Source organism: Balaenoptera physalus (genome assembly GCF_965194825.1).
Source record: "Balaenoptera physalus genome assembly, chromosome: 1".
Classification (NCBI taxonomy): Eukaryota; Metazoa; Chordata; class Mammalia; order Artiodactyla; family Balaenopteridae; genus Balaenoptera; species Balaenoptera physalus.
In genome coordinates this window covers 183,507,766-183,534,507 of record NC_138882.1, presented here as the reverse complement: position 1 = coordinate 183,534,507, position 26,742 = coordinate 183,507,766, and the positions used below count along the sequence as shown (strand labels likewise).

At 43.3% G+C, this 26,742-nt stretch overlaps 1 protein-coding gene and 2 pseudogenes across 3 annotated transcripts in view; all 3 read right to left on the bottom strand.

The window, feature by feature from the left end:
* Positions 1-2,768: 2,768 nt before the first annotated feature.
* Positions 2,769-26,742, bottom strand: part of SDHB (succinate dehydrogenase complex iron sulfur subunit B) — a 37,421-nt gene continuing 13,447 nt past the window's right edge. The window contains exons 3-8 of the mRNA XM_082468677.1: positions 12,990-13,075; positions 10,288-10,424; positions 9,528-9,644; positions 7,016-7,117; positions 5,611-5,733; positions 2,769-3,002 (exon numbers count right to left, since the gene is read on the bottom strand). Coding sequence (XP_082324803.1) covers positions 2,925-3,002; positions 5,611-5,733; positions 7,016-7,117; positions 9,528-9,644; positions 10,288-10,424; positions 12,990-13,075 — 643 coding nt within the window. The 3' untranslated portion in view covers positions 2,769-2,924. The remainder of the gene's footprint in view (positions 3,003-5,610; positions 5,734-7,015; positions 7,118-9,527; positions 9,645-10,287; positions 10,425-12,989; positions 13,076-26,742) is intronic.
* Positions 18,073-19,541, bottom strand: LOC309663911 (E3 ubiquitin-protein ligase makorin-2 pseudogene; annotated as a pseudogene). Its single transcript has one exon. The product of its transcript is annotated as an E3 ubiquitin-protein ligase makorin-2 pseudogene (transcript).
* LOC309642540 (protein FAM210A pseudogene) lies at positions 25,464-26,007 on the bottom strand (annotated as a pseudogene). The gene has a single exon. The product of its transcript is annotated as a protein FAM210A pseudogene (transcript).

Sequence of the window (26,742 nt, the reverse complement as noted above, 5' to 3'; positions counted from 1 at the left end):
ATTTAATTTTGTCTGTGTTGGGTCTTCGTTTCTGTGCGAGGGCTTTCTCTAGCTGCGGCGAGCGGGGGCCACTCTTCATCGCGGTGCACGGGCCTCTCACTATCGTGGCCTCTCCTGTTGTGGAGCACAGGCTCCAGACGTGCAGGCTCAGTAGTTGTGGCTCACGGGCTTAGTTGCTCCGTGGCATGTGGGATCTTCCCAGACCAGGGCTCGAACCCGTGTCCCCTGCATTGGCAGGCAGATTCTCAACCACTGCGCCACCAGGGAAGCCCTCACATTTATTCTTATGTAGACTTTACCCACAATTCTGAGAGGTAAATGCTCTTAATTCCCATTTTACAGATGCGAAAATAGAAGCTCAGAGGTTCAACAACTTGCACAAACACCGGGTAAGAAGGGATGGCTGGCTTCAGCCCTAGAGAAACTTGAAGCATTCCACAGGATGATTTTTGTGAGTGAAAGCACATTGTCTGGACAATATCAGAGAACAGAAGTAGCATAAAAGACAAAACACTGTCTTTCTCTGCTCAAGCCTGCAGTTTCATTAGGAAAGTCTTTGTGACTTGAAATAGAACATTTGCCTGCAATCCAATGAAAGATTAAATAAGCAGTAAGCTAAACTATCAGTTGATAACATATTCTAATTTAGCTCGAGTTTAAATGGGGTGAGTGACCTACAGTTGCAAACTTGACGTCTGATGAAGCTGATTTGAAGTGGCAACTCCCCAGCCTCTCCTCAGAAGCTGGCTGGTGCAGAACTCATCTTTACAAGCCATTAAATTAGTCATGAGAAAAAAACCCATCTTTCTCCCTACAGGTCTAGTGATTAGAAGCAAAGTCAAATTACCCATGAATCCAAGGAATGCGACCTTCCGCGGGGCTGTCTGAAACCAATTAGGTGTGAACAGACCTGGAAGGCAGATTTCGCCCTACTGCCCTCCCAGCCCGGGTATGGAGGGCTCCCTGAGGGTTTTTCAGTTCTCACTTCCGAATCTGGAGCTTTAACATCTGAGGACTGTGTACTGTGTGGTCTTACTGAGGTGGCCGAGAATTTTGAGATGCTAACATAAGAGCAAAGACTGTGTTCTCTAAATTTCTAATAATGTAATGTTGGTTCCTTTTTTTTTGGTGAACTTGGCTCCTAGGTGGGAGGGGACAAATCTTGTTCATCTTTACCCCCAGCACCTCACCTCTCACAATGCCAGACACTAGTGCTTTTGAACCATCCCCTTTTCAAGCCAGAAATGCTCATTAAGATTCATTCTTGGTGAGTCAGATGTTTTTCTTAGCCTCCTGATACAAGAAGCCTGTTTCCAGGATGATCTCAATGCTACAACTTAAAAACAGCCTTGGAGTATTCCTAAGAGTGAAAATAGGGTCCACCCGAATGTGCGCTAACAGGGGAAATGGGTAAATAAGTAATGGTGCATCTACGCCACAGAGCAAGAAACCAGTGGTTAAAAAAGCTAAGGTTGAAAATAAATTTCACACACACACAGGTAGATCTTTAGTAGCACCAGAGGCCCTTGTATATCGTGGGGTAAAAGTAGAAAGCTGCTGTTATTCACAACAGCTAAAACATGGAAGCAACCGAAATGTCCATTAATGGATCAATGGATAAACAAAATATGACACGTACATACAATGGAATATTATTCAGCCTTAAAAAGGAAGGGAATTCTGACACGTGCTGCAACAGGGATGAACCTTGAGAACTTTATGCTAAGTGAAAGGTGTTACAAAAAAGACAAATACCATATAATTCCACTTATATGAGATAGAGTAGTCAAAGTCACAGAAATAGAAAGTAGAAGTATGGTGGCTAGAGGCTAGAGGAGAAGAAATGGGGAGTTAGTGTTTACTGGGCAGAATTTGAGTTTTGCAAGATGAAAAAAGCTCTGGAGATAGACTGGAGTGAGGGTTGTATGATAACGTGAATGTACTTAATACCACTGAATTCTCCATTGAAAAATGGCTGAGGTGGTAAATTTTGTGTGCTTTTTACCACAGTGAAAAAAAAAAGACAAAATAGAAAGTTGCTAATATCAATATTTTGTACCTTATTTTTGAAGGGAAAAAAAACTTTACATATGCTGTGCATTGTAATGACATAAAGGTCTGGAGGAAATGTGTGAACTGTCAACAGGGGATGTGAAACTTGGGGAGTTTGAGGGGTTTCCATTTTTAACTTGACAAACTTTTACACTGTTTGCTTTTTCAGTGTTACCGCTTTTGTAGTAAGCGTCAGAGCCAAGGCAGCAGTGGTGGGAATTCATGCTTCCCGTGCGAGGTCTCTGGAGGTCATTTGTGGAAATAACTGGAGTTTATAGCTGTGCTGGAAGTTATCTGTAACCTGGCCTCAATGAGACAGAAAAAGACTTACCAAGATTTGGTTTGAAGTAATTCTAATAGTGAAAGCTGTAGAAACTGGGATGCCGTATAATGACGAGCTGCTGTTTACCGAGCGCCCAGAAGTGCAGGCGTCCTTACGCCAGGTGGCTGAGGGTGGCACAGCTAGGAATCCCATTTTACAGATGGGCAAATGGAGTAGCAAAGAGAAGGGACTTGCCCAGTGTCGTCCAGCTGGTGAATGGCAAAGCTGGGAACAAGCCCCAGGTCCTGCGTGACACCAATTCTATGCTTGTCCCCATCCTAGCCACCCCCAATGGTGGCTCAGTTCTGGAGCCCTGGCCCCCTCTTCAAGGACAAGGACTCCTCCTTCTGGCATCTTCACATCCCACTGCAGCAAGTACAAGGAACAGGCTTGCTTTTTTGTTAATAAAGTAGAATAACATTTATTTACTTATTAAAATTTTTATTATACATGCTGTATTTGTGGGAAATCGAGACCTTTGAAGGAACTCAGATTAGATACAAATTACATTCAGCTGAGCTGGTTACAGTCATGTTTAGCATGGGAACACTTAAGCTGAAACTTTCTTTTCCTTATAGGTTGCCATCATTTTCTTGATTTCAGCAATAGCTTTCCCTGGATTCAGCCCCTTGAAAAAAGAGAAGAGAATCAATACCAAATGGTAAGTGAAACTGAATGGAAGAACCCCACGACCTTGGGCGACCCAGGACCTCCTGACCTAGCTGGTCAAAGCACGGTGATTACAAATCAAGTCCTTTAATACCCAGGGGTTTGGGCTAAGAGCTCTCTTCTGTTTCCACTCTTAGACGTTTGAAAACGGCCAGCTCTCTCTGGCAGGAGCCCTGTCTCACTGAATTCCTGCTGCTGAGGCTCACTGTGGCAGGTCAACGAGCCCAGGGAAGAGTCATCTCTTCTATGACTACAGTGTCAAAATCAGCCAGTTATCTCTGAAGGTTTCACATCATTACCATTATCATTCAATCATCATCACCAGAAATCTGCATCTGCAAGCCCTCAAAGGTATGTGGGAGAAAGAAGCCTCTGTTAACCTTCCTAAGCACCACTGGTTAAGTGGCCCACAACACTGGATTAGCTGCAGCTGGCCTCACAGCTGTACATCTGTCCTGCACGAGGTATGGCAATTAAACCCAGTGGGGGCCAGTCTCGTAGAAGCAGAAAGTGAGATCACCAAATATTTGGTAAAATTAGACAAGTACTCATCTGAGGCTAGTGAAGGGTCCCCTCGTTCAATTTAATTAACTTATTTATTTTATGTGGCTCTGCGCTGAGCGGCTCCCGTGCCCCCCTGCAGTGGAACCGTGGAGTCTTAACCACTGGACCGCCAGGGAAGTCCTGGGTCCCCTCATTTTAGAAGGACAACTTTAACTCTGAAATTAAAGTGTGGAAAGAAAGAAAAAGAAAAAAGATCTTCGGAGAGACAGAAAGGGAAAGAGAAGACACTCTTTAAAACACTGATATGGAAGGAACCCCGAAATGTGTTAAGTGAGAAAAGGCAGACACTGTGACAAAGGACACGTGGAACATTTGCGTGTAGCACAAACTATCCCTGGAAGGACACACAGGAAGCTGATAACACCACCAGGGAGGGGGCTGGGGCTGGGGCAGGGGCAGGAGGAAGGCCCTCCACAGTATTTCCTTTTGAACGCTGAGCCGTGTACGTACCTGCCCCATCAAAAGGAATTTAGAGTCAGCAACCAGACTGTACCCAGTCCCAGCGCGGGAAGGAGGCACTGGGAGGCGGGTGGCCTGCTTCTAGGCCTGCCCTGCCCCCAACCTGAGAGTGACCTTGGCAAGATGCCCCCACCCCCAACTCCCGCTCATGGGCTCAGCTTCCCCACCTGTAAAAGGGGCTGCACTTGACGATTTTTGAGGTCCCTTCTAGTTCAAACAATCTGGGCCTATGTCTAGCTTCACAGCCCCAGTGTCCATCCCTGCTTTACTGAAGGGGAGGGCAGGACAGAGAAGTCTGTCCTTGGTTGTCTGGTCTGTCTGCTGTCCTCTGCGATGCAAACATTCACGCCTAGGAGTGCACCGCAGGATCCTCTGCGGAGCTTTTGAAGAAATACACAAGCCAGGCCCCAGCCTTGGAGAGGCTGTCTTCTGACTGACCGGCTCAAACGGGCCCAGAACCCGTTTGTTTTGCTAGATAACAGAAGGTCCCATTAAGTGCTTACTATGCGCCAGGCACTGTCCTAAGCACTTCAGTGGCATGACTGGCCTCAGAAGCCACAAGGCTCGCTGAGCAGAGCTGGGTAGAAATGCAGGCAGCAGGATGCGGAGCCTGAGCTCTCCCGCACTGTTCGGGACCCCACCAGGCCCCGTGGCCCACCCCAATGCCGATGTCACATGAGAAGCACTCTGGCAGGGGAAGGGGGGGCCCTTGAAACACTGTGGAATTACCCAGTCTGGATTTCATGTTTGTTAAGATGTGCTGCCTCTTCTTTCTTTCTTTCTTTTTTAAGCTGCTAACTGGTCGTGCTAGAGTTTTCCATCTCGCTGCCTGCTTACTCACTGCACCTTTAAAATGAAATTGCTCTGCTCACGGTCTCTGCTCGAAGGGCAGCCCTGGCTGCTCCCCGCCCACTGACGGGACCAGGGCTGGCACCTGACGGTAGCTGGCCGGCCAGCTCTGACGTGGGCTGCGCCGTGGAAAGCTAAGCTGGGCCAAGGAGACTCCCTCCGAGGAATGTGAGCTGAGAAATGCGGAGAGAAGCCAGGCAGATGCTGAAGCCGCAGGCAGGGCGAGTATGAACAGGAAGCAGGAAGTATGAACAGGAAGAGGGAGTGAAAGCTAAGCAAGCAGGAGCTCCGAGACTGAGGAAAGACGCGCAGAGGAGAAAGCACAGGCTGGCTGCCAGGGAGCCGAGCGGACCGGCAGCCATGTTGCCACACAGAGACCTTGGGGCCCGAGAGGGAATGTAGCCCTCACAGCTCTGCCTGTGCCCAGACGGCTTTCCCCCCGTGCTTCCCACAAAGTCAGGGCAAACCCAGGTTCCTGTTCATGGGTCCTCGTGGCATCCTTGACTCCCACCAGGCCCGTGTGAACCCGACTTGGAAACCCTTCTCAAGGGGGCCTGAGTGAGCCTGTGCCCCGCAACGAAGCGCCAACACCCGCAGGCTCACACGGAGGGGAGAGAGCTCTCTGCTCCCCGCCTGCTGCCTCCTCACGAGCACACGGCAGCGCTGAGCCGTGCAGGGCGCCGCAGCCCGCGTACCTTGGGACAGGTATTTGTGCAGTTCATGATGGTGTGGCAGCGGTACAGAGAGAACGGGTCCTGCAGCTTGGCCAGGCGCTCCTCTGTGAAGTCGTCTCTGGAGTCGATCATCCAGCGATAGGCCTGGGGGAACCGGGGACTGGTGGGCTGAGCTGTTACCTTAACTGGCCAGAGCAGCGCTCTGGGTCAACTCAAAGCTCCAGGCGCGCAGAGGAACAGGAATTCTCAGCTTGGAGGCCATCTCCACACTTTACTTCTTGCCATCTTTCAAGGAAAGGCTCCCAACTCTTTTGTAACATCTCTTGATCACCTTGACTAATGAGCCCCACCAACTTTTGAACCACATGCACCTGGTCGCTTAATTATATACCATCAGGCATGGTCTTCTACTGATTTCATGTTGCTCATTAGCTTCCTCCCTAGATCATGAATGAGTGAAGGCAGGGGCGGTATCCTTGACTCTCTTTCACTGCCTTCAGAGCACCTACCCACTGCCTTTGAGTGAACTGATAACAGACCTGCACAGAGAGAATATCTGTTCTACTTATTGATTCTTTTGATTAGCGTATCCGTCGCAGAAGCCTGAGATCAGCCAGCTGAAAGCTGATTAAGCTCCTGATCACCGGGCTGGCTCCAGCAGTGTTACCGACACCACTTTTACATTTCCCAACAACTCAGATCACTGGTACAAGCGCCAGCTACAAATGTACCTCATTACTCAATCTTTAATTTGGTCAGGAATCAATCAGTACAGCTGCTAACTGGTCACACAACCACAAAACTTCTCTTTTTGTGGGAAAATGAGAAACAAGAAGTTGTTTTTTTTTTGAGTTGCTTCAGAGTCTATGAAAAGCACTGACCACAAATCTAAAAAGTATGAGCTTTCTGGGAACAATGACAGTGACTCTGTCTGCAGTGAACTACACATATAGTGAAAGACAATGAAAAACAATACTACTTTTTTTCCAAGCAACCCCTAAGCCCAGTACTGCAGGCCTTCATTAGCCTGGAAATAATTTCCAACCTTGCAGCTGGGTAACTGCTCCTCAACGAAATTTCTCTCTCCCCTGTTTCCATGTTAAAAATCCCGTGAGAGGGAGATGGGGAGCCTTCTGACAGACGCAGTCCGGGGAAAGCGGGCAAGTGGGCAGGGAAGAGCCAGCAGCACAGGGAAACATCTGAAACATCTGCAAGGCATGGTGTGCCAACCTGCAGCCACCGTCCCTTGGCGTGACCCTCACCACACTAAATGAAGGCATTTTGCAGATGAAGCCCCAGATTTACTGAAAGCCAAGTAAAGGTGATGCAACCAAATACCATTTGTAATGGATGCCAAAGAAGGAAGCCATCGCCCCTCAGAACATCTGGTTTCCATTTCTCTTACAGTAATGAAGGAGCACCTTACCTGCATAAGAACCGCAGGTCCCAAGTACTTGTCTCCATTCCACCAGTAGCTCGGGCAGCTGGTGCTGCAGCAGGCGCAGAGAATGCACTCATAGAGCCCGTCCTGTGTGGGGAGAAAGGGCAATCAGGAGTCCACCATGGAAGAGATGGTCGTGTCCTGAGCTGATTAAATGTGAGGTCTGGGGTCAGTGCACGAACAAAGTGCCTATTCGCACGTGGGTTTTCTTGGCAAAATCCTAGGAGTGGTTTGCAGAGATTTATCAGATTCATAAAAAAGATCTTGGAATTGAAATTTAGACATTTGCTGGATTAGAGCCCAGAGTTCTTAAGTCCAAGTACAGTGTACTCATCCTTTAATAAATAACCCCTCACTTATCTTAAAACAAAAACAAAAACAAAAACATGGGAAGAACTTACCACCTTGCATGCAGTCTAGCAGCAATTAAAAAGGCCCTGAGTGCTGAGGCATCTAGCGTCTACACCAGTCTCTGCCCTGGCTCAGTAGACACCTCAAGTTTTCGATAGGATGATCAACATCATCCTAAACAGCCAACCAGCACTGAGTACCATGTGCCTTACTGACTACCTCATTTGATTGTCACAATAATCCTGGGGTGAGTGCTATTAGATTCCCATTTTACAGGTAAGGAACTGAGGCTCAGACAAGTTAGGTCACTTGCCGAGGGTCACACAGCTGCAAACAGCAGAGCTGGGATGGGCCCCCAGGCGCCCTGACTCTGGAATCCCTCCTCTAACACTGCCACACTGACTCAACATGCCCAACCAGTTCTAACTGGACTTTCTGATTTGGGGAACAATAGAAACTGATTAAAAGTGGCAAAACAGGAGGGCACGCTGACATCTGAAGTGACAGCTGAAAACAGATGACACAGAGTTGATGGTCATGATTGTAACCACGAGTCTTCAACAAAAATTATGTTCTGTTCAGGCAGCTGGTGAGAGTGTAAACTGGCCCCACTGTCTAGAAAGCGTAAGGTCACAGGATTAAGAGCCTTCACGATAGTCATATTCTTTACTTATAAAAGGGTAGTTGTCGATAGAGATTACCTTTGGGTGGTGGAATTATAGATTATTTGAAAATTAGTTCTCTTTTCCAATTACCTATAGTGAGCATTATGGCTTTTAAAATCACGAAAAAAAGTTAGGTTCAGCAATATTAATTGGAAGAAGTGAAAAATGCTAAATAAGCCAATGTTTGGTATTTAAATGAGTGAATTTTGACTACCTAGAAAACATGCTCAGGGGAACCCTCCAATCCCTAAAAATAGTACATCAAGGAGATGTTTATAAGCTACAAGCTTTCCTACCTGAGGAAAGCTGGGCCAGGGTGGCCAGTTCCAACCTGGACCCTGGGATGCGTCAGACTCCCTGGAGTTAGAAACTGGGGCAGAGCTATGTCCTGAGAACAAGAAACTCTTGGAAGAGAAGGCAGCTCTGCTTGCTCTGAATTACAACATCACCATGCTGACCCTCAACATCTTGATGACGACAGAGCTGGGCATTCTTACCAGGACCTTCCTTTCTTAATATTTTATGGGGAAGAGGAGAGGGGCTAAATGTTCCCCCAGACCTAAAAGGCAGAATTCATTTATTCATTCACACAACTCATATTTGTTGATAAGATAGCACATGCCAGGATCCTGGGATCCAGAAAGGGGTATAAGACACAGCCCCTGCCCTTGAGGTGCGCTCAGTCTGCTCACGGACTGTCATGTAAACGAATGAAGTGGTGACCGAGACAGCACGAGTCCTTCCCTCGTGCAGGCATGATGTTGGGACCTATCTCCATCTGGTCCCCTTCCCACTTCTTCCTCTCCAAAGGACACCAAGTGTGCAGGGAGTGAGTGTGCGTGCCTCCTTCTTAGAGGAGGTAGAAGTGTACACGAGAAAGAGACTACAAGCTTGCTAATAACCCCTTCGCTTTCAGAGACGTCATAGCCTGTACCCAGGGTAGCAACTCCAAGAGTGAGTGGGCCTGTCACAAGCCCACACCGCGTCACTAGACGTGTGGTGTCAGGAAAGCACAAAGTTCTAGTTCCAGTTTTGCTATCGCTTCTCTCACTCCCATCTGCAAACAGGGTGGTGGCAGCAGGACTGCAAACAGCCGGCATGTGTTTTATTTGCCCACAGGGTTAAAGAGTAACTCTGATTTAGCTGTCAACTTTTCAAGACCTGGCGATCTACATACTGGTTTCTTTTGAAAAAGACAAATATCCGGCAACATGGCAGCAGTGAGCCCCTCTAGGCAGAGCACTCCAGGGCCTTGGTCCTCTCTGGGCCCTTCATAGGTTCTCACTACCCACCTGGCCCCGATAGGATGGGTGTCCAACCCTTGGACAGATGGTTCTGAAGTTCCTTTCCAGAAGACGCTGAATGGTCTGCATCATCTCATGCTGTGCCCCCCCATCCCCTCTGCCCCTAAGCCCCACTTCCTGGCAAACATCTTTGCAACAAAATTCCTCAAGTCAAGACAATGAACAGGGACTAATGACCAGTTTCTCACGATCTTCTATGGACTGCAGATACTGCTCCTTGCCTTCCTGGGATTCATCCTTCTTCTTTAAATAAGGCTCGATGGACTTGTACTGGGCATAGAAGTTGCTCAAATCCTGAGGTTAAGAGGAAGAAGAAATGGGTCAGATTCCACCACCACGCCTTAGCTTTCCTCCTTATCCCATTTTTGGGACCCTGCCCTCTTCTCTGCCCTGTGACAGGCAGTAGTCAGACTCTCTTCCTTTGGCATGGATACGTGCAAAGATCACGAAAGGAGAAATGGTCACGTGTAAGCGTGGTTAGGGAATTTCTCCTTCACCCACTTGGGAAACTTTCCAATCCCACAGTCCTTTCTCCCCAGATGCCCTTGAAAACACCCAGTCAGGGAAAGGGAAGGTGGCCAAATATAGGGAGGTAGAAATTAAAACACATAAGAACGGCTGCATTCCCAACTGATATTTGCCACATGAATTCTTTGTTGTTATGGCCAAATTCTTCATTTCTGAAACTGTTCCAAGTCTAAAATTCTGTGCCCTGTTATTCCCAAACAATCCTCACCAAATGAGCTGCTGGATGATCTAGGCCATTTACCTTCTGCCATTCAAATTCCTTAACTAAACTCAAGACAGGAAAAAAAGCCTGCCCTGAAGAACTATAGCACAACACACATACCTCCTGCCCCCCTTAAAAAAAAAAAGAAAGCAGGCGGGAGGTGCTGGGGAGGTGGGGAGAGAGACACACACACGGGCAGGAACTCACAGGAACAAGATCCTTTATCACATACATATGTGGAAGAGGGTAGATTTTTGAAACTTTGTTGAGGTTGGTGTCAATCCTTCGGGTACAAGCGAGAGTGTTGCCTCCATTGATGTTCATGGCACAGGAGCCGCAGATGCCTGAGACACAGCACAGTTAACACTCCCCTACCCAGCTGCGGGCAGTCCAGCTGCAATCCTCCCTTCCGGACTGTCCTTGCTCTACCAGCAGGAGCAGCACTGACATGGAATACACCTGTGCAGAGGTGCCCGCTGCCTTTTCTCCTTCCCATGCTTCTTAGAACGTAGATCTAACGGCTGTAGTTCCAAAAACCACGTTGTGAAACCAGGAGGCAATCCTGAGGTCGGAAGCTATCTGCTCAGGATGGCACTGGAGCACAGAGGAGCCTGGGGTGCTGCTGGCATCGCGGAGGGCCCACGCCAGTCCTAGCTCTTTGCTTCATATATTTTGAGAGAAAAACCAGCCTTTGTTTTCTTTTTTTAAGTCACTGTTATTTGAACTCAAACTCTATTTTTTTTAAACTTTTTTTTTTATTTGGCCACACCACAAGGCTAGTGGGATCTTAGTTCCCTGACCAGGGATTGAATCCAGGCCCGCGGCAGTGAAAGCGCAGAGTCCTAACCACTGGACCGCCAGGGAATTCCCTGGACTCAAACTCTTAACAGATATAACACCCCAAAATAAATCAACACTGTCTTGGTCATCTTCAAGTTGAGGCCTGGATACAGATTGTCCAGAGACAGCTCTCATTCTATTGTCTCCACAAAGCCTATACTGGGGACATGAAACCCACAAAAGCTGCCTTAGCGCTGACTTTTCAAGGAGAATGAGCTAATGTGAAACCAAACCAAAGTCAGCAAAATAAGGTGCTGACCAAGGACCCTGAAATGAGAATTTTCTTAGCCTGGACTCATTTCCTGTGTATGGACTTTCCTAGGTATTTCAGAGTTACAAATGACTACGCACTCTAAGCCCCTGCTACCACTTCTTCTGAAGCTGTTTTTTGAAGGTAGTTAGGCCGGAGAAATGTGGTTACTTGTGAAACTTGAACTGGGTTACCACTTTCTCTCCCTCTCCTGTTAATCTTAATAAAGGTATAACAGGACACAAATATCCATCTTAAGCAAATACTCCTACAGTTCCCCAAGAGATCGAATATTATCAGCACATTTATGTGTGCCTGGCATACAACAGAGCAGTATGCTTTTATAAGAAATGGTATACAATAATAATAATAAAAAAAATCCAACGCAACTTCTCTTAAAAAGGTTCCCCTGGAAATTCTCTTCACAAACTACAAGGGAAACAAAAGTAGCCGCAATTAATATCATTCTGCCTCATTTTAAAATTTTTGCCCACATGGGCCACACCTTGTGCTCTTGGCTCTGAAAGAGTCTTATGGGGAAACTTACTGAAAAGCGTCTATTTCCTGTGTTGTCAGGACTTATGTGGGAAGGCTGGTACTTAATTACAGCAGAACGTTCCCTAAACAGCAGGATTCAGCCAAACTACCATACCCCTTAGCATCTGCTACATTGAATCCAATCCTGTAAGATTAGCTGAATCAAAACAGATGTCTTAGAAGTAGGACTTTAAATGCTTGAGACGTACAGCACAACACAGATAAAGAGCGATGGGCCAATAGCTATAACGACTTTTTCTTTTATGGAAGGTTATTTTAGGGAGAAAGTTCGATCACAGCCCTTGGTCTTGGCCCCAGCTGTTTTGGTTTTATCCCAGGTTTTCCGAGCCCGGCCAGGGAGTGTATCACCTGAGAGTGCAATTCTGGAATCTGACAACTTTGGCTGAGTCCTGGCTCCCGACTCACCATCTCTGTGTCCTTTCAGAAGTCCCTTAACCTCCCTGGGCCTCAGTTTCTTCACATGTACGCTGAGTGTAAATGGTAACAGCACCCGTCTGTCTCACGTAAAGTGCACAGAATGGAGCCTGCACAGTCTGTGTTCCACAGCCATCAGGATCAGTTAGCCGTCATAGCACCCCGTGTGATTTTTCCCACACCTGAGAACCATCTGAATGATTACTTGGGAGTTTACTTTCAATCAACTCATTTTACCTTAAATTCATATTTAAAAATCATTTCTATCACTGTTACACTGTCATTAGTAATTATATTTTTCTAGGACATAAAATCAATACATAGCTATTAAGGAACGTCGGTATGCACACTGCCTGGAATCAGCAGCACACTGTAGGAATCGCTGTTTCCATCCAGAACATTCCTACTGACCACCTGCTCTGTGCACGTGTAATGCTGGGAGCTGGGAGGGGACGCTTGTCCCCCTTGTTGGACAAGTGTTAAGTGTGCACGAGCACCAGCGAGAAATTCCCCACTACCCCCCTAAAGAACGAGCTCCGCGGGGACCAGCTAGCATATCTGAGCTGGTCCTTGAAGGGTGCAGCAGCTCACAGGGGCCGCCAGAAGCAGTAACCGTGCAAGTGAAAGCTCCTGAAGGGAAGCAAACTTAGAAACCAGAACTTATACCACAGTTCAAATTTCCAACACTTCTGCCCAAGAAAAGGAAGTGTGACTTGTGGCAAGGTCACCTGGCAGAGCGCTGCAGCCATCCTCCAGGTATCCCCTGGTATCAGTTCTGGCCAGCCCAGGCCTCTTTGGAAACAGAACAAAAGTGTCCAAGCCTAACAACAGGGAAGGAAATGCTTACCTTCTCTGCAGGATCTTCGGAAGGTCAAGGTAGAATCAATTTCATTCTTAATCTTGATTAAAGCATCCAACACCATAGGACCACAGCTGACAAAAAAAAAAAAAAAAAAAAAAAAAAAAGAAAAAAACGCACAAAAATAACAAACAGACCCAGTTGTATTTATGTGAAGTTCAATCTCCCTACACTTTATCATAATATGATCTGAGACAGCTGCATATATTAGCTGCTCTTCTTATCCATGGCCTTCTCAGGTCACATTCAGAATTTTTCCCATAGTTTTATTTGTGCACATTCTTACACATTTTAAGTACAGCAGAGTTCTTACACATTTTAAGTGCCACACTGCATATACATTTCTAGGAAATGGAAAGCTAAAGACGAAGAGAAATATTTAGGTTAGGAGACAACTTCCATATACTGGCAGTTTTTATTTTTTCTTCTAAAGCTCCCTGAAAAGTTTTCCCAAATAATTTATTTCAAATTTTAGTTTTATTTTTTTGGACAAAAATAGTAAGTAGCTTTATATGGTTAGTAAACAGCTTCCCATCTACAAAGCACAGAGAGCAACGCCCACATCTCACAGGACTGCTGCAGGTGAATTAACATACAGGAAAATGAAACACTCAGAGCAGTGTCTGCCACATACATTCGGTCTCACTATGATTATTATCATGCAGAGACTGTGACTCTATGGAAATGGCTTATTCTCTCTGAGCCTCAGTCTCTTTATCTGTAAAATGGAATTATTATTTGTATCACAGGATTATTATGAAGATTAAATAAAAACATGCAACAACAAGGTCCTACTGTATAGCACAGTGAACTATATTCAATATCCTGTGATAAACTATAACGAAAAAGAATATGAAAAAGAATATATGTATAACAGAATATATGTATGTATAACTGAGTCACTTTGCTGTACAGCAGAAATTAACACTGTAAATCAACTATACTTCAATAAAATTAAAAAACAAAACAAAACATGCAATTGTCATAGCACCTGGCACAGAGAAGCGCTCAGCAAATCTATTTCCTGGTTGCCACCCCTACCCACGGTCCTCTCAGTAATTTTCTATGAATGGGATTTAAAAAAATATGCGCCCCCCCCCCCAATTTCCTTTCTTTGTCTATTTCTTTTTTCCCCTCAGCTTTGAGATTACTGACAAATAATAGTGTGTAAATTTAAGGTGTATAACATGGTAATTTGATATATAGTGAAATGATTACCACAATAAGGTTGGTTAACATACCTGCCTTATCTGTACGTATTTCTACCAACAATATGCTATACCCTTTTCACTGTACCTCTGCTAACACTGGGAATTGTAACCTTTAAAAACCTCTGCTATTCTGAGAATGGAGAAGTGTTATTACTGTCAGTGTTTTAATTTGAGATCTCTGAATACTACAGTGGTTGAATATTTGTCATAAATTCACTGAGCTTTCCTCACTTACCAGTTATTTACTGAAAGCCTGCTCCGTACCAGGTTCTGTTCTAGGTGCTAGAGATACACCAGAGGACAAAACAGATGCAAATTCCTGCCCGCACAGAGCGTTCATTCTAGTGGACTAATTCTATAGACTCAGTCTGTCCATGTTCTTTGCCTCTTTGTTTACTGAAGACTGGGGATTTTTTTTTTTTTTTTTTTTTTAAAGATCTGAGCCTACCATCTTCTAAAACAAAAACTCTTCTGTTTTTCTGTACTACTAACTCCCAATACTTCACTTCTAGTCACCAAATGTGTGGGTGTCTTTCCCATGCCAAGCAATTCTGCAACACCAAGTGGGTGTCCCACAGTATAACTCAATTCTGCTACTATCAATCGGAGTGGCTCACAGAATTTAAAAAAAAAAAAGTTTACTGACTAGATTACTGGTTTATTATAAAAGGATCAACCCTGCAACAGCCAAATGGAAGAGACGCACAGGGCAAGGTATGTGGGAAGGGGAGGAGAGCTTCCATACCCTCTCCTGCAGGCCACTCTCCCAGCACCTCCTGGAGTTTACCAACCCAAGTTCTCTGAACCGTGTACTTCAAGGATTTTTATGAAGGCTTAATTACGTAGGGATGATTGACTATACCATTGGTCTCTGGTAACTGATTCAACCTCTACCCCCTCTCCCCTCCTGGGAGGTCAGGGGATGGGGCTGAAATTTCCAGCCCTCTAATCACATGGTTGGATTCCCTAGCAACCAGCCCCCATCCAGTGGTTATCTAGGGGCTTTTAAGAAATCACTGCATTAATATAAACTCAGGTGTGGTTGAAAGGGGCTTGTTATGAATAACAAAAGATATCCATTTCACCTTTATTATTTTCTGAAGCTATTTCAGGAACTGGGAACGAAAACAAAATATAACAAAAGATGACCCTACAGTTCTTATTCTTTAGGATTACAAGGGTTTTACAAGACAGAAACCCAAGACCAAATATATATCACAGTATCACACATCTAATACATCTGTTGCTAATCTTGCTCCCGCCCTCAACCAGCAATTGGCTATCTGACTTCTGATTTTGGTAATCAAATTTTTTTTTTCACTTTTATTTTTTTTAAAGGTCGCTCCACGCAGCATGTGGGATCCTAGTTCCCCGACCAGGGATCAAACCTGCACCGCCTGCACTGACAGCGCAGAGTCTTAACCACTGGCCCCCCAGGGAAACCCCCAGTAATCAAAATTTTAAAACACACATAAAATTTAAATGTTTACATTGTTAAAAGCTGACCACTTTTCCCCTTATGATACTATCCTCTTTTAAGTCTAAAAGACCACACTCCTTCCTGAGGTTTGATGAGTATTTTGAATTTTCTTCCATTTTAAAATTATTTTCCCCAAATTGCAAAAATTGCTAATCAACTGCCCCAAATCACTGACTGACTAAAAAAACCCTCTTTTGCTTCTGATTTGTGATACTCCCCTTCCAACCACCCCATTCTATACTAGAATTTTATATATAATGTAGTCTATTTTGGAACTCCTTTTATTTTGGCCATGCCGCGTGGCTTGTGGGATCTTAGTTCCCTGACCGGGGATTGAACGTGGGCCCTCGGCAGTGAAATCATGGAGTCCTAACCACTGGACTGGCAGGGAATTCCCTAGAACTTTTTTTATTCTAATGATCTGTCTATTCTTGTCCTGGCATGTTTTAAATTACGTACATCAATTCTATTTATTCATTTTCTTTAAGTTACAAAAGCTAGTATTTGCATTTTATAAAAATTAAATATAAATAGCTAAAAAGCTAAAGCTCTTCCTTTAAACTGTCTCATGCTAAATTTCATAATAGGTAGGCAATATTAAGAGTTTGGTATAAATTTTCTCAGACTTAAAAAAATGCAATATATATATAATAGTATCTTGCTTTTTTCATTAAAAACAACTCTGCCAAGGGACTGTAATTACGTAACCATTTTCCTATGGAAGAACACTTAGGTTGCTTAAAATCCTTCCCTATTACACACAATGCTGCAAATAACATTTTGGTACATAGAAATCGATTGTTCTGGCTATTCTTTGTCCCTTGCACTTCCATATGAATTTTAGGATCAGCTTGTCAATTTCTGCAAAAAAAGGCTACTGGGGTTTGAGAGTGATTACAATGAATTTGTATATAAACTTGGGGGTGCACTGCCACCTTAAAAATATTAAGTCTTCCAACCCAGAAACATGAAATATCTTTCCATTTATTTAGGTCTTTGTTAGTTTCTTTCAACAATGTCCTATAGTTTTCAGTCTTGCATTTCTTTTGCCAAGTTTGTTCCTAAGTATTTTATTCTTTTTGATGTTACTGTAAATGGAATCATTTTCTTATTTTAGGATTGTTCATTGCTGGTGTACAGAAATACAATTGATTTTTATATACTTAACTTGTATCCTACAACTTTGCTGAACTAATTTATTGATTCTAATAATTTTTTGGTGTCAATTTGTTAGGATTTTCTATATACAAGGCCATGTGATCTGTGAAAAGAGAGAGTTTCCTTTTTTTTTTTTCTTGATAATTTGGGTTTAATTTTGTTTTTATTGCGCCTGACAAAATACAGTTATTCAATTTGTTATTTTAATAAAATAAATTAAATGTAGGTTTAATGGCTGTTTCCTCCTTTTAAATCCTGAGCTCACAGCTTGAACTCCATTTGTTCATGCCTTTGGGAGCAGAACTCAAGAAACAGGAAATGGGCCCAGAGCCTCTGCTGGGAATTGAACTCAGCCTTTGTCACCCTTCTTATTCCAAATCAGGTAAAGAGTAGACTTTCTTCTTTAATAAAACATTTGGTGTCTACAGCTGTCTATAAAAATAATTTAGGCTTGGACTGAGTTCTGATTCACAAGGTTATGTTCGTTCAATTAAAATCACTACTGATGACAGAACTCAGTTCTCTTCAGGACCACCGCTAGATCAGAACCAGAAACTGTTGTTGGGTGCTGTTAAGTTTTTATAAAATTTCAAATCAAAGCCAGGTTTTACAGATAAAAACACACATGAGCCCTCGGGGCACAAGCCAGCAGGTGAGAGTTTCCCTGGAGGCATGTGTGCAAGATTACTCCGATTGTGACCCTAACACAAACCGTAAAAGAGGGGCCGTATCTCTGCTTCCTGCTACTTCAAGAGCCCCCACCCCCACCCCACCCCCAGGTAAGAAGGTTTATACCTGTCTGCTGAACGTCCTGCAGCAAGACTTCTCCCCTGATTTGGGACACTGCGGAGCCCTAAGTCAAGTTTTGTGCTAAGGTGTGCAGCGTGGTTTTTGAAAAGCAATATACAAATCCAGTGTTGACCACACTATTTCAGTATACTAGGGAGGTTCATCACACAGGAATCCTTTGGTAAGATAAATGAATCTGCTGCTTTTAGGGGCAGCTGCACGGTCCTCGAGGACGGGAGCCAGGCTGGTCTGAATCAATCAATGAAAACTCTGGCTGGTCAGCTGCCCCCCCTGAGGAGTTTGAGGTGCAACTAAGATAAATAGCAACTAGAGAAGCAGCGATTCCATATATGTGTTAAGGTTATTTTATATCCTCACTCTTCCCATGGCTGTAATAATGGAGTGGATGAGACCAAGGTTAAATACAACCACACTCAAATCCAAGTGACACGCCACCCCAGGCTGCCGTGAAAGAAGCTCTGCACACCCTGGCTTGGGGAAGGCTTGGCTGGTGGAGCCGAAGACGCAGGGCGACCACCTACTCTTCAGGGTTCTGATGACTCCACTCCGGAGAGGTGCATGAAGAGGTCCCCAAGCTCTGTCATGTCGACGTCTTCAGTGTTGTGGACATGCTGGCTCTCTCGGTTCTCAATGAAATCCCAGAGCCGCACTGAATTAAAGAACCTCACGGTGCCTTCAGAACTGAGCTGTTTCCGAGGCTTCTCTGGTTCCGCTAGCCGCCCATCAGGGTAAGCATGGCGGTAAAGGCATTTGCTTCCAAACGGGCAGGTCCCTTTGCCTTGCTCAAAGTATTTACAAACTTTTTTTCCCATTCCCTGTTTGAAAGCTTCAATCAACTCGTTCTTTTTATTCTGATCTTCTACCCAATACACACTTGGAATTACAAACTCTGATATCACATGGCACTCTGGACAAGACTTGATGATTGGGTTCTCAAACTGCTCGGCACACCTCCACTGCCGGATGCAGGACAGGCAATACGTGTGGTTGCAGTTGGAAAGGATCCCGAACCTCCGCTCCGAGGCTGACGCCTTCTCGAGGATAACCTCCATGCAGATGCTGCACACTCTGTCCTGACTCGCCTGGAAGGCAAAGGCCTTCTCCATCTCGTGTTCGAATGCTGACATGCAGATCTTCTCGTGAGCTTTCCTTTGCTCTGGGTTGAAGGGGTGCAGGACTTGTAACCTACAGATTTCACAGACTTCCCCATGCAGGTAGACACAAGCACCCCCAAATCGGCACTCCCCGGCAGCTGCGTAGGGGCACAGCTGCTGCTCGCTGCTGTAGGAGCTGCTAGCTTCTAAGTTGTCGCGACCACTCCTGATTGCTTCTAGGTAGGAATGCGGCTTCAGCTCCGGGCTGTTCTGCAGGTCGCTGCAGCCTCCGGGATTACTCACCACACTTGGGCAAGTCTTTTCTTTAGCCATGCCAGAGAGATTTCGGTCTCTAAGTACCAAAGTCCTCTTTTCACGTTTCCCAGGCTCGTGTAAGTTAGTTTTCACGATTGATGCAGTGAGGTAAGAAGGAGGGTGAGGACTGTGGAAACCGAGGGAGGGCACCCCGTGGGGAACAGTGCCCATGGCCCCACCAGCTGCAGCAGAGGGCCTCGTGTGATCGTATCTGCAACGAGTTCCGTAGGCGCAACAGCCCTTCTGGTAGTATTTGCAGATGGTAGATGGCTTGCTGTTTGCCAAGTCCTGTGAGAACAGGCACTGATTTCCTTCCCGACACTTACCATGCATAAAATACCTGCAAGTGACCTGCTTGGTGCTCATGGCGGTCGGGTGGAAGGGCCCGAGAGTTTCCTTCTTACTTTCCAATTTCCTTTTCTTTCTTTTTCTTGCCTAATTTCCCTGGTTAAAGCCTTAAAATTCTGAATGGTTGATGCTAGTATAAAAAAATTATTTTTGCATATTGACCTTGTATCCTGCAACCTTGCTAAATTTACTTAGTATGTTCTTGTAGTTTTGTAGATTCCTTGGAATTTTATATGTAAACAATCAAGTTATTTGTGACTAGAGACAATTTAATTCCCTCATTTTCAATCTTCATGTCTTTTATTTCTTTCATTTGCCTTTAATGCACTAGTTAGAATGTACAGTAAAATGCTGAATAGGAGTGGAGAGTGGACATCTTTGTTTTGTTCCAGGTCTTATGGATAAAGCATTCAATATTTCACAATTAAGCATGTTGTTAGCTGTAGCTTTTTCCATACATACTCTTTTTTTTAAAAAAGATTTATTTTTATTATTTATTTACCTGTCTATCTATCTATCTCGGCTGTGCCGGGTCTTAGCTGCGGCATGCAAACTCTTAGTTGCGGCATGCGTGCAGGATCTAGTTCCTTGACCAGGGATTGAACCCGGGCCCCCTGCATTGGGAGCGTGGAGTCTTACCCACTGGACCACCAGGGAAGTCCCTAGATACTCTTTATCTGGTTGAGGAAGTTTCCTTCTTTTTCAAATTTGCAGAGTTATGGCTTTTCCCCTTTATCCTTTGTATGATGAATTACAATGATTGATTTTCCAGTGTTAAGCCAACTTCATATTCCTGAGATAAACTGAAACTTGGTCATTAAGGCATTATCCCTTTTTATAGATTGCTAGATTTGAACTGCTAAAATTTCTTAAGGATTTTTGTGTCTATGTTCACGAATGATACCAATTTGTAATTTTCGTTTTTGTAATGTCTTTGTTAGATTTTGGTATCAGGTTATGATGGCCTCATAAAATGAACTAGGAAATGAATATTCCTTGTTTATTTTCTGAAAGAATATTGGTGTTAGATTTTTCTTAAATGTGTGATATGATTCACCAGTGAAGCCACCTGGGCCTGGATTTTTCCATGTGAAAATGTTTTTGATAACACATTTAATTTCTGTAACACAGAACTATTCATATTTTCTATTTCATCTTATGTCAATCTGGTAAGTTGTATTTTTTTTCAAGGAATTTGTCCATTTCATCAATTACTGAATTTGTCATAAAGTTATTCATAATACTCTCTTGGTATCATTTTAATATCCATAGGCTCTCTTTCTATCTTGATATTGGGATTTTGTTTTCTCTTATTTTTCTCCAGTCTGGCTAGGAGATGATCAAATTTGTTGTTTCCAAAAAAACCAACTTTTGGTTTTATTTTTTTCTACCAGCTGTCTTCCCCCCAGCCCCCATCCTATTTGCTCTTATTTTTATTATTTCCTTTTTCTACTTGCTTTTGGTTTACCTTGCTCTTATTTTTCTGCCTTCTTAGGGTAGAATCTTAGATCACTAATTCTAAACCTTTCTTCTTTTAATGTATGCATTTGAAGCTATAAATTTCCCTCTAAGCACTGCTTTAGATGCATCTTGCATATTTTGAAATGCTATATTTTCATTATCATTTAGTTCAATATCTTTTCTAATTTCCCTTGTGATTTCTGCTTTGATACCTAAATTATCTTGCTGTTTACTGCTTTAAATTTTAATTCCACTGTGGTCAGAGATTATACCCTGTAAGATTCCAACTTTTTGAAATTTATTGAAATTTGTTTTATGGCCCAGTATCTTAGTGAATGTAGCATGTGCACTTAAAAAGAATGTGTATTTCATAATCACATTTATGATTGTTATGTCTTCCTGATAAAATGATCCCCTTATCATTATGAAATGTCCCCTCTTATTTCCAGTAGTGTTCTCTGCCTTGTAGTCTACTTTATCTGATATTACCATAGCCACTCTTTTTTATGTTTAATGCAGATTGCATGGATATTGTTTTCCACTCTTTCACTTTCAACCTATCTGTGTCTTTATATTTAAAGTGCACTTTGGGGGACCTCCCTGGCAGTCCAGTAGTTAAGGCTCCACACTTCCACTGCTGGGGGTGAGAGTTCGATCCCTGGTTGGGGAACTAAGATCCTGCATGCCCCACAGTGTGGCCAAAAAATTTTTAAAGTGCATTTTTTGTAAATAGCATGTGGTTGGGCTTCGCTTCTTTACTTATCCTGACAATCTTTGCCATTTAATTGGAGTGTTTAGTCTCTTTTCATTTGATGTACTTATTGATATGGTTGGATTTGGGTCTATCATTTTACTATCTGTCCCAACACTTTTTCCCTGTTCTCTCTTTTCTGCCTTCTTTTAAGTAGTATTTTTAGATTAAGTAAATATTTTCAGAATTCCATTTTGATATATTTAATTTATATATTCCAATTCCATTTTAGCTATATATCTCTCTGCATTAAAAAAAAAAGGTTACTCTAGAATTATATGTCCTTAACTTTTCAGTCTATTTAGAGTTAATATTGTACCACTTCACGCAACAACATTCCAACCTCTATATAAGTTATATTTTATGTAAGACAATGTTATAATTTTGTTTTGTTTTTTAAAAATGCTATTATTTATTTATTTATTTAGGCTGCGCTGGGTCTTTTAGTTGTGGCATGTGGACTTCTTACTCGTGGCAGGTGAACTCTTAGTTGCGGCACGCCAACTCTTAGTTGCGGCATGCATGCGGGACCTAGTTCCCCGACCAGGGATCAAACTCGGGCCCTCCGGACTGGGAGCATGGAGTCTTACCCAATGGACCATCAGGGAAGTCCCTATGATTTTGTTTTAAACAGTCATATCTATTTTAATAAAGTTAAGATGAAAAAATGGTTTTGTATTTATCATATATGGTGCCTTTCATTACTTTTCTAAGAGCTGAGTTTCCACCTGGCATAATTTTTCTTCAGCCTGAAAAACTTCCTTTTTCATATGGCACAGGTCTCTGGCCCACCTGGTATTATTTTTCTTCAGCCTGAAAAACTTCCTCTTTCACGCAGTACAGGAAGCTATGACTTCTTTTACTTTTCGTTATCTGAAAATGTCTTAATTTCATCTTCATCTTGAAGATCTTTTTGCTGAATATGGAATTTCAGTTGACAGAGCTTTCCTTTTAGTAACTTAGAGAAGACATTCCACTGTCTTTTGGCTTCTGTAATTTCTGATGAGTAGTAAACAATCATTCATATCCCTGCATGCAATGTGTTTTTTTCTCATAGCTTTCAAGATTTTGTTTATCTTCAGTAACTTGATTATGATGTGCTTGGGTGGTTTTCTGTGTATCTACCCTGCTTGGAGTTCACTAAGATCCTATTTATTATTTATTTATTTATTTATTTATGTTGGGCTTGGAGTTCACTAAGATTCTTTTTTTAAAATTTATCTATCTATCTATCTATCTATCTATCTATCTATTTACTTATTTATGGCTGCATTGGGTCTTCGTTGCTCTGTGAGGGCTTTCTCTAGTTGCAGCAAGTGGGGGCTACTCTTCGTTGCGGTGCATGGGCTTCTCACTGTGGTGGCTTCTCTTGTAGCAGAGCACAGGCTCTAGGCGTGCAGACTTCAGTAGTTGTGGCACATGGGCTTAGTTGCTCCGCAGCATGTGGGATCTTCCTGGACCTGGGCTCAAACCCATGTCCCCTGCATTGGCAGGTGGATTCCTAACCACTGCGCCACCAGGGAAGCCCTCACTAAGATTCTTGAATATGTAAATTATGTTTTTCACAAGCTTGAGAAATTCTTGGCCATTACCTTTTCAAATATATTTTTTGCCCATTCCCCCACTCCACTCCTTCTGGGACTCCAATTCCACATGTGTTAGACCTTCTGATACTGTTTCATGGATCAATGAGGTTCTTTTTTAAAAATCTTTTTTTCCTTTTTGTCTTAAGAATAGACACTTCCTAGTAGTTTACTTTCAGGTTCACCAAATCTTCCTACTGTCATTTCCAATCTGCTGTTAAGCCTATACAGTGAATTTTCTATTTCAGATATTGTTTTTTTCAGTTCCAGATTTTCCATTGGTTCTTTTTAAATATCAATAGTTTCTCTCTACTGAGATTTCCTATCCCATCATGAGCGTATCTTCCTTTATCTATGAACACAATTATAATTGCTTAAAGTCCTTTCTGCTAGTTCCCACAACTGGGTTGCTTCAAGGCTGGTCTCCACTGATTGTCTTTTCACTTTTCACTGTTTCTTTGTATGATTAGTAATTTTGGGTTGTATGCTGGACCTTGTGAATAACATGCTGTAGTAACCCTGGACTGTATCATGCTTCTCAGAAGAGTGATTTTTTTTTTTTTTTACACCTTCAGAGAATGTTTCACTAGAGATTATCAAAGCACTCCCCAGCGCCTCACTTTCTGTAACTGGACAAACAAAACACAATTATGAAACTGGATGGCAACAAATCTCAAATGGGCTGAACCAAAGGTGGAAACTCAGGATTATTAGTGCTTCTAAGACCCACAATTTATCCTCATTGGAAAACATGCCCTAGGCAGCGTGAAAAGTAAAAAGAAAGTTTCATATAACACATGATTTTACACCAGGCAGTCTCAGTGGTTAAAAATAAACAAATTTGTTAATATCTATCTTAGCATTTAATATACGCAAAAATGTGAATTATTTAATAAACAAGCTAAAACATGTTTACTGTTTTTTGGATTTGAAAATGTGCTGTCAATTTGAAATCACACGTTCGACCTGTATCAGGAGACAAACCATCCTACCTTATCAGGCCTGCATGTGGCAGAGTGAGCCCTGCCCCCTCACCACTCCACCCACCCCCACAAAGAAGAGTCCAACCACAGCACAGCCAATATAATGATTAGACATATCAAATGTAAACATTATTTTCCCTTTAAAGTATTCTCTAAATTTGGCCAAACTCAGTATGTAATACGAAAACCCTGCCTCACAGCAGTGATGCCTGCGGGACTACTTCTGACATTCTCTTGCCTTATCAGATCACCCATGACAAAGACAGTCTAGAAAGAGGCCCATTCCCTCTTTCAATTGAAAGGTTAGAACTGAAGTAAAGGCAGAGCAAAAGGAAACACACAAACACATCCTCAAACACACCCACACAAATTGGGGCAACTTTCACATCTGACATGACTGAATTTCATTCCAAGCAGGTTTTAATGATAGCTTTGCTATTTAAAAAATTCAAGTAAAATGCTCAAGTAAGGATGTTTCAATGCAAGAGGAAACAGCAGCTACAATCTTAAAATTTTACTCCAAAATGGAATCAAGACCAACTCTGGCTGGTGGAAACCAGGAGGCAGGGACAGGCAGGTCCCATCCTCCCAAACCTGCACTGCTGAGAACCACAAGCTCCAGGCACTGGTAAGGATATTTGATCTCCACCATAAACTTAAGGTGTAATGATTTTCCCTTTCCCTCTGAGAGATCAGTTGGAGAGGACACGATGCAGGAAGAACAGTTTTACGTTCTGGGTGAGAAAGTGTTATGCCGCACAGATTTGCTTAAAAAATTTGATTATGGCAAGCTTCACGTAAAAATCATCTTTAAAGGGTCAATTTTTCATTTACATATAACCAATACATCTAATTTACATATACATGACCCAATTTTCATTCAGCTTTCTTCACATGAAGTCTACCTTTTAACTGGTATGTAACCGTTATATACTGTCTTTATAGAAAGACTAAATATCCTCTTATTCACAAGCAGTTCTGATGATAACAGTTTGTCTCCACATTGAGAACTGAATATAGTTAAAACCTCAATGAATAACAAAGATGAAGACCTAGTGTTAAATCTGTGGAGGGCCGCACCAGCTATTCAAGGAGTCAACAGCTGCATCTGAACACAAAGCAAGGATGACTGAAGACATGGACCACTGCTTAACGCTGCTACTGACACGAAATTCTTATACTGGATTCATTTTTTCTTTTCAAAAAACACTGATTTTCTAGTGATGTTTAACTTTAAAAAGTTATCTCAGTTCTTTAACCCTCAGAGGACTGCTATATTTAGGCTGCTAACCAAAAAAATATTCAAGAGCATGTACCTTTGTCCATAGTCTCCAAGGGTTAAAGTGCAGGAACTGTCTATAACCTGGTATATAAGGCACCTTATTCCACTTTTTTCTTAAAAGAAACCTTTCCTTTGGTTTCTTGCAGTTTTTCAGTGAGCCTGTCCTTTGTCTCCTCCATCTTCTCTGTGAGGAGCTCCTTTGTCTCCTCCATCCTGTCCTGCAGATACTCCTTCACAGGAGGTGGCGTTGACATGCAGCCGCGGCTGCGCAGATACTTCACAGTGAAAGCAGTCCCCCCCCCCCGCCCCCGGGTCACAGTGTATCGCGTAGGCAGTGCGATCTTCAACAGGGCATATGCTGTTAGTGCATTTCCACTCTGGGAATTTTTCAGAATGTTTACTACGCTGTCAGGTAACCCAGTAAGTTCTAGAAAAGGAACGACATTCACTCCTTTTATGGCTGCATAATAAAACATTCCAAGCCAAACACTGGAAGTTATTAGATGCACTGGAATCAAAACTTTCCCATATTATCTAAATTTTTTTTAAAAAATAAATTTATTTTTATTTATTTATTTTATTTTTGGCTGTGTTGGGTCTTTGTTGCTGCGCGCGGGCCTTCTCTAGTTGCAGCGAGAGGGGGCTACTCTTTGTTGCGGTGCGCCGGCTTCTCATTGTGGTGTCTTCTCTTTGTTTTAGAGCACGGGCTCTAGGCGCACAGGCTTCAGTTGTTGTGGCTCGCAGGCTCAGTAGTTGTGGCTCGCGTGCTCTAGAGCGCAGCAGGCTCAGTAGTTGTGGTGCGCAGGCTCAGTAGTTGTGGCTTGCAGGCTTAGTTACTCCGCGGCATGTGGGATCTTCCCGGACCAGGGCTTGAATCTGTGTCCCCTGCATTGGCAGGCGGATTCTTAACCACTGCGCTGCCAGGGAAGCCCTAAATGTTTTCTTAAATCGTTGATAAGGACCAACTGATCTGTCTTGTAAAGGATCAGGTTCTTCCTTTTTTTGGAGGGAGTTCCTGGGGATGTAGCACTGGATGACAGAACCCTCTTGGATAAAATATCCTGCTCCCACTGTTTAGGGTGAAGGACCCCTGGTTGGGGTGGATGAGCAATGAATGGCTTCCTTTCCTTTGCAACACACTGGGCAGCAGGTAAGTGCAGCCATCGTTTCCGAGGGCCCAGTACCCAAACCACTCTGGATTCCGACGTATATAAAAGTAATGGTTCCTTTCTGTTTTGACAGTGTCCCCAAAGACCAGCTTTATC